Source organism: Nelumbo lutea, chromosome 4 (assembly GCF_056320005.1).
Source record: "Nelumbo lutea isolate HS-2025 chromosome 4, American lotus-T2T, whole genome shotgun sequence".
NCBI classification, from domain to species: domain Eukaryota; kingdom Viridiplantae; phylum Streptophyta; class Magnoliopsida; order Proteales; family Nelumbonaceae; genus Nelumbo; species Nelumbo lutea.
This window is the reverse complement of record NC_142687.1, coordinates 80,246,265-80,266,411: the sequence shown is the minus strand read 5'-3', so window position 1 is coordinate 80,266,411 and position 20,147 is coordinate 80,246,265. Positions and strand designations below refer to the sequence as shown.

The 20,147-nt window shown below is 37.7% G+C and overlaps 2 protein-coding genes across 4 annotated transcripts in view; both read left to right on the top strand.

The window, feature by feature from the left end:
• Nucleotides 1–997, top strand: part of LOC148861269 (phytochrome B-like) — a 92,642-nt gene extending 91,645 nt beyond the window's left edge. For both annotated transcript variants that reach the window (XR_016112814.1, XM_088983953.1), the window contains one exon: nt 139–997. Coding sequence is in view for 1 of the 2 variants with exons in the window: in XM_088983953.1 (XP_088840079.1) it covers nt 139–358 (220 nt within the window). In the remaining variant the exon portion in view is untranslated. The remainder of the gene's footprint in view (nt 1–138) is intronic.
• Nucleotides 998–2,674: 1,677 nt separating this feature from the next.
• LOC148861268 (uncharacterized) lies at nt 2,675–19,289 on the top strand. Of its 2 annotated transcripts, none has more exons than XM_088985637.1 (13): nt 2,675–3,774; nt 4,097–4,487; nt 4,627–5,287; nt 5,980–6,020; nt 6,335–6,403; nt 8,502–8,602; nt 9,440–9,518; nt 14,866–14,964; nt 15,084–15,152; nt 15,256–15,305; nt 15,415–15,496; nt 17,712–17,806; nt 18,610–19,289. In XM_088985637.1, the coding sequence occupies exons 1-13, from the start codon at nt 3,356–3,358 to the stop codon at nt 18,734–18,736; spliced, it is 2,283 nt and encodes a 760-aa protein (XP_088841763.1). In that variant the 5' UTR covers nt 2,675–3,355; the 3' UTR covers nt 18,737–19,289. The 2 variants fall into 2 exon arrangements, with proteins under 2 accessions (XP_088841763.1, XP_088841765.1); XM_088985639.1 differs by having other exon boundaries at nt 2,801–3,774; nt 14,866–14,958.
• Nucleotides 19,290–20,147: the final 858 nt, after the last annotated feature.

The window sequence follows — 20,147 nt, the reverse complement described above, 5'->3', positions numbered from 1 at the left end:
CAAATGGAGCAGTCGGCATGAATTTGTAAAGAAGGAAAGAGTAGGAGTCAAACTTCTGTTTGGCTACATGTTATCATTTGATATGCTGACCATTTTCTTCAATATCTGTGCTAATTAACAGATTTCTGTTTGCTGTAGGATTGTTTGCCCTGGGGAGGGCCTGCCTTCAGATGTTGTTCAAGATATGTTTAATAACAGCCAATGGGTGACTCAGGAAGGTCTAGGGTTGAGCATGTGCAGGAAGATTCTAAAGCTGATGAATGGTGAAGTCCAATATAGCAGGGAGTCTGAAAGATGTTATTTCCTCATTAAGTTTGAACTTCCTAGACCTCACAGAGGTTCAAAGAGTTTGGGTTAGATTTTATTCACCCATGAGTCACGAAACTTCAGACTGCTTCTCAAACTTGACCTGTTGCTGTCTTGTTACATCTACCAGGAGAGTTGCAAGGCAACTGCTTAAAAGGTTCTAACAGCTAGCATAAGCAGTTCATCCAATCCTTGTCTGTGGTTTTTTAGGCACTGGTTTGAAGAAATACGAGGCCTACTACTGCTGCTGTACAAGTAGTAACTGATATCCTTTTTAGTCTGAAGTATGTATCATAGTAGGATTACATGAAATGGACTGTCCTCATTGAAGTGCACAGGGTGTGGTTGTCCTGATTCATTCATGGAGAAGGCCTCAGTAGGATGCGGTATATTTTCATGGAAGCCAACGCTGAGGCTTCCATGGTACACCTGAGTTGTTGATCAATGTCGATCATTACTTGCTTCCTTGTGCCATAACTGTGTATATCTAATGTTATTTTTATGATGTTTTATTTGAATTTCAAAAGATGTGAGTGAAATTTTTACGGGCTTGGAGGATCTTTTTGCCTCTAACTCAAAGTGGCAGCTTCTGTACAATAAAAGGATCTGTCATGCTTTATTCATGTATGCAGCATCAACTCTGGCTGGTAAACTAATCCACCATATGTATTTATTTGATCATTTTTCTGTTCTTGAGCTTCTTATATGTCCATATTTATTCGGAAAAATGAAAAATCTGTTTACTGATTTCTTCTTTTGAAAACAAGAGCTTGGAGTTGGAGATAAATCCTTCTGTCCATGTAGTCCAAGGCTTACACAGTCCAACTTGAACCTGCCTTCCTCAAACTCATGGGCAAAGCGAGAGGTGAGAGCCTGAGAGGCTGAGAGGAGAGGAGGCTTACACAGTCCAACTTGAACCTGCTTTCCTCAAACTCATGGGCAAAGCGAGAGGTGAGAGCCTGAGAGGCTGAGAGGAGAGAAGGCTTACACAGTCCAACTTGAACCTGCTTTCCTCAAAACTCATGGGCAAAGCGAGAGGTGAGAGCCTGAGAGGCTGAAAGGAGAGGAGGCTTACACAGTCCAACTTGAACCTGCTTTCCTCAAACTCATGGGCAAAGCGAGAGGTGAGAGCCTGAGAGGCTGAAAGGAGAGGAGGCTTACACAGCCCAACTTGAACCTGCTTTCCTCAAACTCATGGGCAAAGCGAGAGGTGAGAACCTGAGAGGAGAGGAGATAGATACCAGTTTCTTTTCTTGTCTCACTTCTCACTTTTCGGTACGTGAAAAACTGTCCAAGTTGAAGTTGTGCTTTCCCTTAGCTTTGCTACTGTTGCAGGCTTCTTTCCATTACCTTCGCGTACGGTACAGTGAACGGTTCTTTCGTTGCGTAACGAAAAATAAAATAAAATAAAAAGTAATAATCATCGAATACGAATTGCTTATCGATTACCCATCAATTATTGAGTTCGAATCGTCCACAGTTCTACTAATGGTACAGATCAAATCATGAAATGAACGTCAGCTTTTTAGACGTGGATCTAATAGGAATCTACCTATCCATGAAGGCTGAAGCTTCGAACTTGAAAGCAAAAGTATAAACCCATTCCCATTTGCTCTTTAAAACTCACCCATACGGCCATATCAGGATTCACATCTGCCCCCCCCCCCCCGCGTATTCCAACCTTGTTTTGGGAACATCTCCCACCGACAACTTCTAGAGATGTTGAGATGTGCATGTGGGGCGCAGATGTGATCTCACTATATTCATTCCTTCTTGGACCATATCACACCACACGTATATGGTTCCGGGTCCACCATTTGCCACCTGTACTTTGTTTTAAGAGTCAACACGGTCCATGTCCATATTGAGTGGGTCCTATAATCAAGTGTCTCCTAACTAAGGGAACAAATACAAATGCATTAGACTTTTTGTTGAGTAATAAAAAAAATAGAATGAGTTCAATCAAATTCAAATGACTTAGATGGTTGTTTGTAATGTTATGGGTCTTGCTGTATTGCAAACTTTTATACACCGTCCATTTATTTATGTAGTACTATGGACTATCGTAGGATTATTATTATAAAAGCTAGACTTTTGACCTTTGACACTGCTGATCTTGAAATTAGGACCCACCCGATGACATGGGATGGGACAGTGGCAGACAGGCAGGTGTCATGGGCTACTGGCCTACGTACGGGATCATGGGCCTTCTGTCCCCAGATCACATCCAGATTTAACCCACCAAAACCAAAATAAGATGGTTTGTATGATATAATAATAGCTCGGCTTCACATAATCATACATATACACGTCACTCACCCCCTATTCCCCTAATCCCCTATACCCTATTCCCTTCCCGACATCCCGTGGAATGCAATAGAAATTTTGCATACCCTTGATGGGCAAAATCGTAGTTGCAATTAACGAAAAAGGGTGATCCACGAGCCAGTCCAACCTAGTGGTGAAGTGTGGGCTTTGTGAAGTCAAGCCTGCCACAAGGTCTCCTCCAAGCATTACTACTACTACTAATTTCACAGAGAGAGAGAGAGGTGGATTGTAGATTACGATGAGATGGAGATGGAAGTAACTTAATGAGAAGAAAGAGACCCTAAGCTCAGAGAAAAAAAAAAAAAAAAGATCCAAAAACAAAAGGCACCACAGCACAGATCAGTAGAAGCGATGCAGAGAGATTTCTTTTAGAGATTAATGGAGAAAACAACTGCCACTCCTTAAGGAGACGTCTGGGGTCGCGTTATCTGTGGTTCTTCTTCTGTGTATTATTTTCTCTCCATTAAAACAAAGGACATCAAAAAGAAACGAAAGAAAGCTACTGGAAAAGCTATAAAAAAAAAAAAAAAAAAAAGAGTTTGGTGATGCCAACCCAAAAGCTACCTCTCCATTTCAGCATCAGCAATACAACCAACTGTACATAGAGATGTAGATCGTAGACAGAGACCCAACCAAGTCACCCCTCGGAATCTCTTTTTATCTTCTTAATTGCTCCTGCTGCTGCTATTACTGTCTCAGGGTTTTTCGTTGGGATTTTATTATGGACACCCCTCCAGCAAAAGAGCTGCTCAAGAAGATCCAAGAGCTCGAAGCTGGGCATGCCCACCTTAAGCAAGAGATGTCGAAGCTGATGCTTAGAACCACTGGTGGCACCGACTCCAAAATGGACAACGGACATCAGCGCTCCCACTCTGTATCGCCCGAGAGATCTAGATTGGCCGCTTCGAGGAGGAAAAGTGGTAGTGTCTACGAAGGAGCTGCTTCCTGGAAAAAGGGTTCCTCGTCTTTCAGGCATTCGTCGCCGTTGCAGAGGGAGAACAGGAGCCATGGTGTTTTGAATCCGGGACAAGGTGGTGGGCCGGCAGCTGTCAAATTTACGGATAAGCAGTATCTGAATATTTTGCAGTCCATGGGGCAATCGGTTCATATATTCGATCTCAGTGGCCGAATCATTTACTGGTGAACTATTCTATTCTGTTATTTTGCAGATTTTTTTTCTTGGGTTTCATGTTCAGTTGTCGACCTTTGCTTTCTCGGGGGATCGGGATTGGTGATTTTAGATTACAGTTGTTGTTTGGATTGAGTTTGATTGTCGCCTTTGAACACTAGTTGGTGGTGTTGATTAATTGATATCCTGCACTGCACGATATTTAGTAATAGTTTATATTTGTTTAGTTTTCTTCTTCAATTAGCCTCTACTATGTCTTTCTAACGGAGCTTAGGTTCTCGACCTGTTATGACTCCTTTATTTTTAACCACTTGTAGATGTTCAATTTGGCAGGAATAGAACTGCTGAGCACCTTTATGGTTATCCGGCATCGGAAGCCCTTGGTCAGGACGCCATTGAACTTCTTACAGATTCCCGCGACTCCGATGCAGCAAGTAGTATAGTACGCCGTATAACCATGGGAGAAAGTTGGACCGGCCAGTTCCCTATGAAGAAGAAATCAGGAGAAAGGTTTCTGGTCATTGCTACCAACACGCCATTTTATGACGATGATGGTAGCTTGGTAGGGATTATTTGTGTATCAAGTGATGCACGGCCGTTCCAAGAAACGCGGGTCCCCTTTTCAGGTCCGAGGCCTTTGGAAGGTGATTCCAGCTTTACGCGGCCTAGAAGTGACCTTCACCAACCTCTGCAAGTTGCAATTGCCTCAAAAATATCAAACCTGGTTAGTTTCTTTCTTCCTTTAATCCTTGTTAGTTGTTACTTCTCCAAATATTTCCTCTTCCCCAGGTGAGGATAGGATCCATAGTTTTGTGATTTCTTTTAGCGTAGCCAGCCTTTCTTGACTGTTAGAACCACAACAGGCTTCTAAGGTGACCAATAAAGTCCGTTCAAAAATTCGGATCGGTGAGAATGGCATTGAGCTTGAATGTGGGAGCGGAGACAGCCAGCAATCCGATCATGTCTCAGATGCAATTCTATCTGATCACAGGGAAGATGCGACTTCAAGTGGAGCTAGCACACCTAGGGGAGATGTGGCTCCATCCCCCTTTGGTGTATTTTCTCAGGCTGCAGCTGAGGAGAAATCCCCAGGAAAACCTATCAAAAGTGCTGGTGCAGAGAGTGAAGGGAAGCCTGGGATCCACAAGATGTTAACTTCAAAGGCAGAGTCATGGATTAATAAAAAGGGGATATCGTGGCCTTGGAAAGGTAATGATCGGGATGCACCTGAAGCAAAGGCCAACCGTTTTGTATGGCCCTGGTTGAATCATGATCAAGAAAATGGTTTGGGTCATCAGAAAAATAGTGATTCTAGTGGAAAGCCAGAAAATCAGGAAACTAACCGGCCTGGAAATAATGAGCCTTCTGGGTCCTGGTCCTCATTTAATGTTAATAGCACAAGTAGTGTGAGCAGCAGTGGAAGTACCAGTAGCAGTGCTGTTAATAAACTGGATATGGAAGCCGATTGCTTGGACTATGAAATCTTGTGGGAAGACTTGACAATTGGAGAACAGATTGGGCAAGGTAGTGATCTTTGCCATCACTGATATATATGATCATAGTAAATAATAAGTTGCTTAGGTCACTTCTGCTATTCTCTTTTTCCTTGATAAAGTGCATGTGTTAGATTTTTAAAATGTGCATTACTATCTTTTGCTAAATCTGCAACAGTTTTGCAGCCTGCTCAAACTCAGTCAGTAGAAAAAGGACTAGATTCTCATAAATTCTTCTCCTGGTTTAGGCAAATATATATTGATTTCATAAGTAGATTACTTATTATCTTAGTTCTTAAGTTACTTTTTTTTTTATTTGTTTGAAAGGAAGTTTGGATTTTGATACTCCCAGGCATTGTTTTTTTAATATTAATTTGCACTGGTTTTTGGTTTTCCACACAAAAGTTCCTTGTACAACCAGAGGAACAAGTTTTACGCCTAAACAAATAGGAAATTGAAAAGGGAAAAAGAAAGAGTAGAGGAAACATTGGTTATATGCACAAAAGTCCCATACAACAAGATGTAAGAGTTTTCCTATCAAGTTCCATCTAATGGATAGGAACATTTACCAAAGTAATAGTCCATATTTTTTTTGATGAATTAATAATCCATATTTTTAATGCTTCTCATGTTTCTGTTTTCATGGTTCATAACTTTGTCTTGTCCCATCATAATCAGATATTCTTTTTTAGGTTTTGTTCTGAATTTCTGATGTTTTTGCAGGTTCTTGTGGAACTGTATATCATGCTCTATGGTATGGCTCGGTATGTTTAGTTCTTCTATTTGGTACCTTCAATATTAGGAAGGAAAATCATATTATCTGCATCACTTGCACTTAGCTGTTTAAAAGCAGTGACTTTGTATATGTTTAGTTCCATGCTTTTAGCACTTCTACTTCCATGCCAGTGTTTAGATGGATTGTGTGCAAGCATACATCATTGCCTTATTGATGTTTCTGATATTGTGGTCTGAATTCCTTCTAAATTTTAATGATCAGCCTTTTCCAGTTAATGGAAAATGAATGGTGGTGTTCTTCCAATATATTAAAGGCCTTACATGATATCCACTTTTCTTGCAGGATGTCGCTGTCAAGGTATTCTCCAAGCAAGAGTATTCTGATGAAGTGGTACTTTCTTTCAGACAAGAGGTTGCTTTCTTTTCTCAACCTTGGCATTTCTTTTCAAACTGGGTCCTGGTTAAATCATTTTCAGATGTTTTCTAGCCCCTCTGTTTGACATCCTTATGTCCTATTTGACACGTACTGGTAAAAATGTCCTTATGCCCCTGCCTCCCCCCAAAAAATGGACAGTATGCCCCCCAATATTATAATTTATATATTTCTATTCTCATCCTCAACTGAAGCAGAAATATCTAACATGCTTGACTTGCCATGTATGTCTATAAGTTTTGCTTTCCAGCCTCCTCACCCCCTCCCCCTCCCCCCCCCCCCCAAAAAAAAAATGAACAAAATGCCCCTCAATATTATAATTTATATATTTCTGTTCCCATCCTCAACTGAAGCAGAAATGTCTAACATGCTTGACTTGCCAAGTATAGGGGCTGAACCCCTACTTTTGTTATAGGAAAAGAAGAAAAGAAAAAGTGGAAGAAGAAGATTTGTAAGAAGAAAATGTGTTGATTAGACCAAATTTTAAGTTCTTCCCTTGCTTATTGGTTCAGGTTTTGAAATCTTTGAGGATTCAATCAAGAATCAAAACTTTGATACGATACACCCCGTATTGGGTGTAATGTATTGTATCTTTGGCGCCCCAATACACATGTTTACAGGTGTTTTCGGAAACCCATTTTTTAAAATAATATATATATATATATAAATGAAATTGAAAACCAAAGAAATAAAAAAATAAGGGGAGTATCATTATAAGTACTGATACACCTCTGCCGATACACAGAGGTTTATCGATACTTTAATCAATGAGTTCAATACAGCAGTTAGCAATGTTTGTGTTGATTAAACCCTAACAAAAAAGAAAATAATAAAAAGAAATTAGTACATAAACACATAGAATGAGTATTCTAGTTTAAAAATGCCTATTTTATAATTATAATGTCAAAAAATTAAAAACATAAAAGTATTTTATAACATAGTGCACAAAACTACTTGGCGACTGGGTGAGGCGAGCCTCCAAGGGCGCCTTGTCGCCTAGGCGTCACCTTGACAACTATGCTCCATTTACTCATGGAAGACACAATTCTTGGGCATCCACCTTTTCACCAATGAAATGCCGATCAATGTCAATGTATTTGGTTTGATTGTGCTAAAATTATATGCAATTTTAATTGCTGCCTTATTGTCATAATATAATCTTATTGGCTGGTCAACACCAACTGCCAAATCGATTAATACAGGCTTCACCCACTTTTTCTGAAATAACATGAAAAATAGAATGTAAGGCATTTTCAGAAGCCTGACTTGGCAATAAGAAAAAAACAAGGACTCACAGACACATTTGTAGAAAAGTGTAAACTATTAAAATAGTCCATATTTCCTTTTAAGATTCTAAAACTATATACCTATAAAAAAGGTCCAGAACTTTATCTTTGTTATTTGATAATGATTTGTAGGAATTGAGTCCATACAACACTTACACCACTACACCTGGAAAAAGTTACTTCAATGTTAAGAAGATTATCTGAAAGTAATGAAAAGATCAGTTGGTTAAAATTTATTTCATAATGGTGATTTTTGGTGTAAGCTTAGGTAGAACTAGTTTTGTGCTTTTGGTTTGTCCTGATCTTCCAAAAAAATAAAACACATGGCAATTTTTGAAGTTCCTGACTGCTGCATGCTTTCTGCTTTCCAAGGGTGAAAATGCTACTTTTTAAAGTGTTCCTTGAATAGTTGAATTGTAGAAAGGTTTGTTATGATATTGAAAACATACAACTATGAGCATGTTTCCATTTCTTCTTTCATTAGTCACTCCTATTATTTTTGGAGTCTGATTATTATCCAGCAGTACACAACATTCACAGAATGCATCAGACTTTTTGCCAAGACATTTTAGATTTTTTTCTATATTACTTATCTATTTTGCATGCATTTCAAGGACATGCACATGGTCACATTAAAATATCTGAAATTGTATGTAATTGTTATGGTTTCTCTTATAAAGGCTTATTAGCCCTACTCAATAATACATTATTCCTTAAATGACTTTTTTCCTCATAGAAATTTTGATACAAGTGTCTGGTCTGAAAGTGTATGTATATGTTTTCCAATGAAGGTATCACTTATGAAGAGGCTCCGACATCCAAATGTACTACTTTTCATGGGTGCAGTAACTTCACCTCAGCGTCTTTGCATTGTTACAGAGTTCCTCCCACGGTTCATTCTTCACTTCTCCTTCTGAAAGCTTCGATATTTAGAGAAATCTGAATCATGTTCATATTTTCTACTTGTATAACATATTAATATCATCTACTGTTCTGAATCTGCCATGATAACATAGTTGTCAGGGCAACACCTAGGTGACTAGGCACCCTTGAAGGGTTGCCTTGCCCAAGCGCTTAAATATTTTTGTATAAGGCACTACTTAGTATTTTTTATATTTTATTTTATGATATTGTAATATTACAATGATTATTATTACACTAAATTATTCATTTTCTAGGTTTATAGTATTTTTATAATTCTTATACTAGTTATCTTTTATTATTTTCTTATTTGTTTGGTTTGAACTAACACACATGATTATGTAGTTTTGATCCCTTTAAGATTTCAAAACCTGAACTAATAAGTATAGAAGCACTTGAATTTTTTTTGTTTTTTTTTGATAAATGAAGCACTTGAATTATTATTATTTTTATTCCTCTTCCTCCTGATAAAAACAAGGGCTGAGCCCCTATATTTTCTATGTTTTCTTTTCTTCTCATATATATGTTGATTTTGTATGTTTTTATATGATGTTTATACTTATTTCATGAAGATCATGGTAATTCTTAATCAAAGATTATTACTAATTACTATAAGACCTAGGGAACTACCCAAGGATTTATATATTTTTCTTATAAAAATTTATTGCCTAGCTGGGCACCCCCTTTTGCCTAGGCTTGCCTTGGCCCCTTGAAAACTATGCACAATAACTGTTTTATTAGATTTGGTTGATTTGTAATTACTTTAAATTATGGTATTTTCGGTGCTTATGTTGCCTTTTTAATGCAGTGGAAGTCTGTTTCGGTTGCTTCAACGAAACACATCTAAATTGGATTGGAGGCGGCGAGTTCGCGTGGCCTTGGATATTGTGAGTTTTACCATTACTCTTTTATAAGAATAAGATATTGTATTAATGATGAAGAGCAAGGTTTAAGGCCCATTTACAAAAGGTTGCATGGTATGGATCTATATAGTGTACAATCAATATATCACAGCCTCACAGGTTGAGTAAAAAGTGATTTCATGCCAATTATTATCATTATCACATTTTCAAAAACTTTTCTTTCAAAATAAATCAAAAATTAAAGTTTAATATAAAAGCACTACGGAAGAAATGAAACAGGTGTTTTAGTCTTCCATATTAATTGATGTGCTGCTTTACTTCTACATGTTCTCTTGTTTCTCACCTTCCAAATGCTCCAACAAATGGAAAAAGGAGCTATGTTTCATTGAATACTATCTCATTCATTTAAGCCCTTCATTTGCTATGGTTGGATGAGAGTGGTTATGTTACCTCTATTGATGAAACAACCCTATAAAATCGGTCCAGACGAGCAATTGTAGATGGAGAATGAACTTCTCCCTATTGATCAAAAAAGAGAATGAATTCCTCCCATTTGCCACATGACACATTCTACAAACTTCATTGCCTCAAGTTCTAGTGCTCACTGGTGAATATGTTAATGAGGCTTTCTTCCGACCATCAAAACAGTTAAACAGAGGGATGGTCCTGTGGAAATTTTCTAGAGCAGCAGTAATGTGAGCAATATGGGAAGAAAGGAATATAGCGCTACGGGTGATCCATTGGGTATAGGCATTCCTACTTTTTCCCCTTTTACAAATTACAATAGAAGATTCCGTAAGAGGCCTTACATAGCAACCCGAATATCAGCAAGAATAACAGTCACCTTGTCATGGACAGCTCCAAGCAGCCAACATATAAAACTGAACGTTGATGGAAATAATATGGAAAATCCAGGGAGATCGGACGTTGCTGGTGTATTTACAGATAGTAATGGTGTAATTGTGGCTATATATTCAGGGCTAATAGGACAAGGAGATTCATTATGGGCTGAATTACTTGTGGTGCACCGAGGACTTAAACTGGGAAATCTGTTAATTATGAGAAACATTATAGTAGGAGACTCCCATATCTTAATAAGAATCTTAGTGAACAATAGCTTGTTGAATTGGTAATACAATTGTGTACTGGGAGAAGTGAGGAAGTTGGCATGGGAATTGTTAATTCAGTTTCAATGGAGAAGGGAAGCAAACAGTTAGGCTGATTATCTAGCCATACAAGGATAGACAGAGATGAACTGTTTTGGGTGTCAGTAAATACATAATAAGATAGATGAGAAAGGGTGTAAAAGGGCATGGTAGTTGGAACTACCTGTGGGGATGTGGTGCCTTTTCTACTCTTTAAATTAATACAATGTACAGTTTACAATCAAAAAAAAAAATCTTAATGAAGCTTTCAACATTAAGAAAACTTTTGATGGGATGTATGGCATAATTTATCCATCATGATGATCCAAATAAATGGGTTTAGGAGATTTACGAACAGTATGGCTGACAGTTTAGCTAAGCAAGGGGTTCATAGAAAAACTATGTTTTAGGCTTATTTGTAATACATGGGATGGTGTAGCTCCCTTGGGTTTGTTGTTTGTTTTCAGAACTTCTTGTTGTACTTATTTATCAAAAAAAAAAAAAGAACTTGTTGTACTTCTCTTTTCTAATATTAATGAAATAATCTTTGTGTTGCTGATAAAAAAAATGGCACAATTTATCCACCCTGCCCCACAAGAAATAAAATAGAATAAAATAAAAATGATTTAGATTTGAGATTGAGGTACCAAACTCAGTGCCATGTGATTTGTTTCCCTCTGAGGGATCTCTAGAAAGTCTCTGACCCTCCAATATTAAGTTGTTTGATTGCAAGTGGGCCACAAGTAGGGGTGCTCATCAAAAACCAAAAAAAAAACCGAACTGATGAAACCAAACCAAAAATTCTGGTTAACTGAACTGACCAGTATATATTTATGTATATTATATATATTTCATATATTTATAATATACAATATATTATTTATCATATAATATATTATAAATATCAAAAAACCGAAGAACTGATCCAGTTGAAAACTAAATCGATTAACCGGTTAACCAACTGATTTCGGTTCGGTTTCAGTTCACGGTTTTCCAAAAACCGGTGGTACCAGTTCAGTTTGGAAAATCGGCCCTATGAGCACCCCTAGCCACAAGAAGACCAATACCTGTGACATGCTCCAGATGATAGGAGATAGGGAAGAGGGATGTATTGGTGTTTTCCCCAATGTGTGCACTCACTGTGTTCGGATAATATGAAGTCAATTAACTATTTTTTATTCACTGTCACTTCACTGCATCAATTTAGTATTCTTCCCTGGTCTCTTTTAAGCTTGTTGATCCTAACTTGAGGGTATTGTTGTTCTATTGATTATCATTGGATGGTTAGAGATGATTGCCCAAGACTATAGGGATTGAGTTACCTATTCTTGGCATCCAAGCTGTACTGCAAGCTGTGCTGACTTCTGAGATTAGAACTTTGTCACAGATATTTCTAAGGGAGGGGGGATGATGAAAGGCTTGTAAATGGAATTTTTCTTGCTGGCTTGGGAACCTTTTCTTTCAATACCAGCTTCAGTGTTCCTTGGAGCTATGGTCTCTTTGTTCTTCTTTCTCACTGTTAGAAGTTATTAGAATCTTTTATATGTATTGGCAGCAGGGTATAGGGATCTTTTTTTCACTTTCTTTCATTATGTTAATTAAATAGAGGTAATTATGTAATTATATATATCATTATAATATGAATAAAAGAATGGCGGCAGTTAGAGAACAAAGTTTTGTTCGACCTCTCCTACTTTCTGTCCTAGTTCTCTCAATCTTTATTCTCTCTTCTTCTACTTTATTCTCCACCAACCCAGATTTATTCCAGAATATATTTGTTTGTATGTTCTTATATTTTAGTACCGTTTTAGGCTGATCACATGGTATCAGAGCATCTGTAGTCACCCAACACTTTTTCCAAGCTTTTCACGTCCAATGCATAACAAATTCTTGTCTCCACTATTAGGTGACTAAGACTTAAAAAGGGATTAAAAAGGACCCTTGCATCCCCTGATCGGAAGAGGGTGATGGATGAAAATTTTCATGCTCTTGAATCCAACCACACCTTGGAGCTCACCTCTTTGCCTCCTGGAAAACAGGCAGTAGGGTGCAAATGGGTTTACACCGTTAAACATTTCCTTGATGGGTGCAAAGGAGTACACCCAGACATATGGGATTGGTTATAATCAAACTTTTTCAGCTTTTTTAAGAATGCTTTCCTTAATGGTAAGCTTCAAGAAGAGGTGTATATGAAGCGACGGTTAGCAACCTCATGGGTATGTTGTTCAGGGGGGGAGGTAGGAAAAGGCATGTGCTTGGTGTGCCTACGCGTTCGCCTTGTGCTTCATCCCAGGCATGCACCTTTTCAAAATTTTTGCATTTTACTCTTTTTAAGCCTAGCAGCTGTCCCCAACCAAGCCCGTCGAGGCAAGCCTAAACAAGTCCATGTTGGCGTCTTAAATTCTTAATCCCTATAAAAAATGATTTTATAATTTTAGTTGACTTTTAAAATTATCTTTTATTAGGATGAGTGAATGAACATAGCAAATAGGGGGTTCTCAGAGAGTGCAATGTAAGCTTGCTGCTTTAGCTTTTCCCGGCTTCCGACTCTGTTCTGATAGAACTTTAATACTTACATAAAAAAGGAAAGAAAATATGGTGCTCATTACAGTTGATGCATTTAATCAGGGAGCCTTGCTTCTCACTTTGGCTTAAAATTTTTTTCGTCAGAAGCTAAAATCTGGTAATGCTCCCACTATCTTGCTAGGAACAGGGTTTCTAGGAGGTAATGTGTAGCCTTTTGACATTGCAGTGTCACTACTGGGAGTCTGGGACTGGCTCCCTCCTTTCCCCCCGTCTGTAATAAGTTCATCATTCATTGCCAAGTGAAAAATAAATAAATAAATGTTCCGAGTATGAAGTTTGATTTATAGTTTTTTATTGATAAGTTGGATTTACCGTTTATGCTATTTCCTATGACCCTGTAGTGTTTCCATTTGTAATTCATAGTTTTTCTTGTAGATTTTAGGGCTTTCAATTGATTGGTCAACTCAACATTCTTATCTGATGTGATTATAGATGATCTAGGAGTGTTATATAGGTTCAGAAAAGTCATGGGCTATTTAATTACCACTGAAGTATCTGAACTGAATGGCTTCTTGCTTTGTCTTTTAATGGTTCATCATCATCCAATTATCCCAACTATATCGGGTCGGCTACATCCTGTTTTGCCCTTCTGTTTTGTCTTTTAATGGACAAAAATATAAATAATAATATATTCAAGAGTACAGTAATCAAGCCAACTTCAGCTTCAGCCATTAAGGAACTTAAAACCTCCTTGGTAACTTATTCACTAGCAGACAAAGCAATAAGTTTTTCAATTCAGACATTTCAGCTTTTATTAAACAACACCTTAGTTTGGATTTACATCCATGACTTCACATGTCCATTTGTAATTGGATCTTCTGAATCCATCTGCTCCAATTCTGTGAATACCTAATCTGTGTCTCTATGCTTGCATCCAGATTGTTTAGAGAATAGGTCTAGATATTTAATGCATCTTTTGTGTGGCAGCTTGGTCCCAAATGTTCCCCTTTCCACCCTTTAATCAGGGAAAAGTTAGCACATTTCAACACCAGAGTATCTATCTCCTGTCTCTCCACAACCACCACACCACCCATCCACCTGTGTACTGCCCTTTATAGAACAGTCCTGTGAAGTTGATTATTTTTCTTTAAAAAATTGCTGGATACGAAGTTTAAATATGATAAATTAATGTTCTTATTGCTGTACTTTATCGACTTCTCCATGGGGAAGCTTGTGCTCTGATATGGCCTTGTGGCTTGAGATGTACATCTTGTGTGTGTGTGTGTGTGTGTGTGTGAAACTTTTGCTATAGATAAAGGAAGCAACCTAGATCTGTAATTTTATACTAGTAAAATTTTTTAGTGAAATCTTTAATTGCTGGAGATTGAAGCCCAATTCATTCCAATTTGGTTATTTATAATTATGATTGGACTCTGATCTCACATTTTGGCATTGTATTGTTTCCAAATTGGATGTTGCTCCTATTTGTTCATAATGGGAATTGTTTGCTGGACATTGAAAGTATATGTATATGATATAACTTACTGACAGTCTTTTGGATTCCACTGCTTTTACTAGACTTCTGAACTTTTGATTGTAAAAGAAAATTATTACTTTCCAAGCCCCTAAATTATCTTCCTGGAAAACATTCATTATTACTCCACTAATCATGATTTCTATTCTTGTTCAATCTTCTTCAGGCCAGGGGCATGAATTATCTTCATCACTGTAATCCACCTATCATCCATCGTGACTTGAAGTCATCAAATCTTCTGGTTGACAGAAACTGGACAGTTAAGGTTTGATTTTTGTTTCTTCTTCTTCTTGAAGCCATCTCCCCCTAACCCAATACACATATTGAAGTTAGAAATTTTAAGAGAATAGGCAAGATCATTTCTTTATCTTTTGGTTTCATCAGGTTGCGGACTTTGGTCTCTCACGTCTCAAGCATGAAACATACCTGACAACAAAGACAGGGAAAGGAACGGTATATAACATAGCATTGCATAATGTCGCATTCTTCTGAAATTTTCTTTGGATTGTTCATAGTGTGGTCTAATCATTTGATATGGAATTTATCCATTTTGTAGCCACAATGGATGGCCCCAGAAGTTCTCCGTAATGAGCCTTCAGATGAGAAGTAATGAACCTTGCATCACTGATTTGATTGTTTTGTTATAATTTTCTTATTCTTTAAACTAAGATCTGAACAAATATTGATTTATTCATTTTCATGTGGAAACTTTCAGATCAGATGTGTATAGTTTTGGGGTAATTCTGTGGGAGCTTATTACTGAGAAAATCCCTTGGGATAATCTCAACTCAATGCAGGTATCCTTATTCTTGAGATGATGCATCTTACCTCAATAATTTCCATTTTATTATATTTTTATTTGAAAGAATGGCCACATTTTGTGACATTCTATCATTAGTCAAAAAGAATTAGCATTCAATAAAACTACTGAAAAAACAAAAATAAAAGCAGAGAAAATTTTAAGAATTAGTAATATTTTAAGAACCCAGCTGAGGTCTTTCCTAATGGGAGTGTTGGATTGAGTAAATCCTGTTCAACATCTACATTTCATCTAGCATTGATGGTTTATCTAATGCTTTATGACCTGGCCAGCTCAGACAGTTGGACTGTCAGAAACATCACCTGGCACCATGACCAGTCTTGGACAGGCTGAATTTGGCAAATTTTGGAATTCCTGTAGAAAATTATATTGACATTTTTTTTTTAAGTTTAACATTAAGGCAAGATTTCATTCATTTTGGCAAAATCAGAATGTACAGATTACCAAGTATGGTGGGATATAATACATGGGTTAAATCGTTAAACTCTCCAAATAGGGTATATCAGAAGCTATCTGTATGAAAGAGTATATAATGAGAAATATGGAATGGTGTGGTCTGTCCCTGAAACTGTTGTGGATGGAATGGAAAGAGCAAACTGTTGTCCTTGCTGTTTTCAGTACCTTGCCCTGTGGCAATGCTTTGTTCTCAAATAACCTAGAATTTTTTATATAACTTGTAAACTTTTATTGTATTGTTAAAAAGAGTACATGTTCAATGTGTTCAATGTTACCTCAAATATCCTAGCATTTTTTAGTCCAAATTGTTCATGTTGCCCTTTTTACATACACTCTTCATCTTCCATTCCACTAGCACCTCCTTGGTCACTTGTGGGCAGCACCAGGTATAATTAAATGCTTGGGTCAAGTGAGCCCACAAGATGGTTCTAAATAGACCATATAGGACTAAATGCTTTGCTGTTTCTACCACCTCTGGTTAGAACAAGCAACTTGATGATGATGGGAGCTCACACCTTGCATCAACAACTTGTCCTGTGACAAACATTTGCAAATAGTAGTAGTTTACGCCATAGTTTATCTGTGTCGGTGCCTCCCATAACTCTTTTTGTGCAAAGAGGGACCTTTCAATAGATGATAATTTTTTTAAGAAGGATCTGACTGAAGATATGGGACTTAGCCTACCCACTTCCTAGTTCTACCATCTTGTTCTCCAGGTCAAGTTGGAAGTCATATATTCATGTACATATGCATATGTATAGCTTCTTTGTTTTTGTTTTTTCCCTAGATTTTTTTTACACCCACCATCTAAGTGCAGCCACCTTGTTCAACAAATGCCAAAGGTTAGGACCATAGTCTATCCCTCCCAAGATCCCAGATAGCTGGGACCAACATTGGGTAATGAACCGCCTAGCGGGAAAAATGGTCAATGCCCTGTCTGAGTTTAATCAAATTGGTCTATCCAGGGCAAACCACTCAAGTCATTAGTTTCCATGGTTGAGAAGGAATAAAAGTCATATTGACCTCCTCTAGTGGTTTTAGTAGTAGAAAGTGGTAGGTGTTGGTGATGGGGTATTGGAAATAGAGTTTGGAGGGGAAGTTATTAGTAGATTCCTTATGGTGTCCTATATCCGGTATATCAAATTATCAATACTCTTTTTTCATTCTCATTTTTTTCTAGGAAAGAGCATTTTCTTTGAGACATAATATGTAATTCTTCTGCCCATCAATTGTTGAACATCCAATTGATTTCTTGATTTTATGCACTTGACAATAAAGCATGAATCAAACAATTACATGAGGATGTCTTTTATTGGTGATTAGTAACAAGTAATGCAGGATATTAGGGATCAGTTGTATTGGGCTGAAGTTGTTCTTTTGCTAAGCAGGGGGGAAATTAGGGATCAGTTGTATTGGGCTCAATTGCAATTTTTGTGCTGTTTTTTTCTTGTAGAGTGAGGGTGCACCTTGTGCCTCTCTCTGGATGCTTGTAATAGTTTTTTTCCTTTATTGATTTCAATGAAGTTGGTGCATTGGATGAATTGTCCCAGCGGTGGTGCGGTTTCAAATGCCGCTATTATCAAAGAAAAGAGCTGTTGATTTGATGTTGTAAAAAGTGTAAAGGGGTGTCAAGCAGTGATTAATATCAAAAAAATAAAATAATGAGCTTGTCAAAAAAAAAAACATGTAATGCGGAATACTGCAACTTCTAAAAATTTCTTGGTTGGATTCTGCAGGTAATTGGAGCTGTTGGGTTCATGAATCAACGATTGGAGATACCAAAAGACACAGACCCACAATGGGTTTCTATAATCCAGAGCTGCTGGGAGAGGTGCTTATTACTTTCTAGTCTCTCTTTTTGTTTCTTGTATCTTTTCCTTCCCTTTTTTTTCCTGCAACCAGGGTAAAAACATCGGTGTTACCATGAGTCTTAGTAGTTCTCTATTTAGCTAGAAAGAGCCACTCAGATGCACAGACACAGGTGCCTTGTTTCCTCCTAGTCATCTATGGAGAAGTCCGATTGACCCAGGAATCCTTCTTTTGTTATTTAATTTGAAACCCAAAAGGACCCTCGTCACCCAATATTCCTCTTTGTCCATTTTCCTTGACTAAAGTAAGAACCTTGCCAACTATACCAGATATTTATGGGCATTCTTTGAATAAAAGAACTAGAGGTTTTGATGTTTAATGCCAAGTCCAACACAAGGTGGGGTTTTGGGTAACCTGGGGTTGATACGACTAATATATGTGTGATCTTGGTGATCCCCTATTTGGTGGACAGTATGGATGGCCACAAGATTCATCCTTGTGACTAGAATAGGCAGTGTGATTTGGAAAAGCTTAATCAACCTGATCCAACGAGGCCATTTTTCCTGGGTTATCATCTTGAGCATGATTTTGGGTGAGAATTCTTCTAGGTGAGACCCATCAGGTGGTGGGACCTGAAATTTGATGCCTGGCATGTTCTTGATGCAAGTAGTTCAGGAGTAAGTGTCCTGTGGTATATAATTATTGTCTAGAAAATAAATTTATACATAGTCAATAGTAATTGGGCCTTTGTTTAGCATGTTTGATGATGTATTTTTTTTTTCTGTGCCTTGATCTTATTTTCTAATTTCAATCTATGGAAAACAGTGAGCCCCAACGTCGACCAAATTTCCAGGAACTACTAGAAAAATTAAAAGATCTGCAGAGACAGTGTTCCATTCAAATTCAAGTGAATCGCATTGCTTCTGGAGATGCCACGCAAAAAGCATTGTAGTTGCGAGAATCAAGTGAAGGTACCTAGAGGCCTGGCTTCGTCTATGGTTTGGTTTTGACAATCCCTTGTCTACACAGTGCAAGCCATGATTTTATTGCGTATCTTGCTTGCACGCTTTTATGCTTTTTGGCGTTGCCAACAGAAGCATCGATGCATTGTTTGTACGCATTGGCATTTATTATTGGTAGAAAACTGCCTCCATAATATGCCAGAGTTGAAGGTGTCTCAAATTGAATGAAAGAAGAAAAAGATCGGTCAGAGGATGTGTAAATCATTTGTATGAGGTTTCTGCTAACTTTGGTGATGGTGATCTTTTATTTTTTTGGATAGACTGAAAACATGGTAATGGTGGTCGATTCTGTGGTTTTTTCCTCCTAACCTCATAATATGTCATCTGAAAGGGTGTCAGCTGTAACTTGATTCATGTGATCCGATTCGTCTGTTAACCAATTTGTAATGTCTGAAAAATCAGTCAAAACAGCTGTATATGCATCTTCTCTGTTTGTTTGCCTTGGCAAGTATATAGAATTGAAGAATCTTTTGCTTCATTTGATATTTGGTGGGTATATGTTTCTTTTATTGCATCTTAGACACTGTGTGGTTAATGACTCTTGTGTTGGGTGTATTTGGGTCTTGGGGGGGTCAATGCGTCAACTTGGTTTTCATGTGTCTTAAATTCCAACTTTTTTTGACAAGTAAAAAAAAAAACTAAGAGAAATTTGTCTTAAATTCCAATTGAGATGGGCTGATTCATCAATTTGAAGCGGAAACATGTACAGGGAAATAGCGGTGAAATTAACCTTGAGCGTTGAGCCTTGCACAAAACTAAAGAGAATGGACGTAAGGATGCGTTATAAATCACAGAAAGAAATGTAATTCAAAACTAGAATTTCCTGGTGAGCCAAGTCAGTTCAGTTGCATTCATCCGTGCGTTTCCCTCACCCAGAGAAAACCTTTGGGTTTTGGGCTTTTTCTCGACTGACTGTTTTTCGGGGACTTGGCGACTGACTGACTGACTGACTGGTGAGGAAATTATCATGGCAGTGGAACCAATCCCGTTTCCTGAAAGGTTTTTCAACAAAACGGTGTTACATTGGCATGTTGTTTTCTCAGAAAAGATTTTTTTCTTTTTTTTTTTTTATCTGGGGACCATTGCTGCTGCAAACCTGTATCTCCTGCACTCGTTTTGGTGTGAGACGGGTTGTTCTTCCATTCAACTCTTTACACATCAACCACACACACTATCCCCTGATCTCTCACGTGGGAGGTAATTAAATGGCTGATTGCCCATCCTGTTATGCCCGTTCTCATTTTTTAAATGTAAAAAATAATTAAAAAATATATTTGACTTCCCAATTTGAGGTTGGACATAGAGAAAAAACAAAATAAGGAAGCCCTAACCATTTCTTCT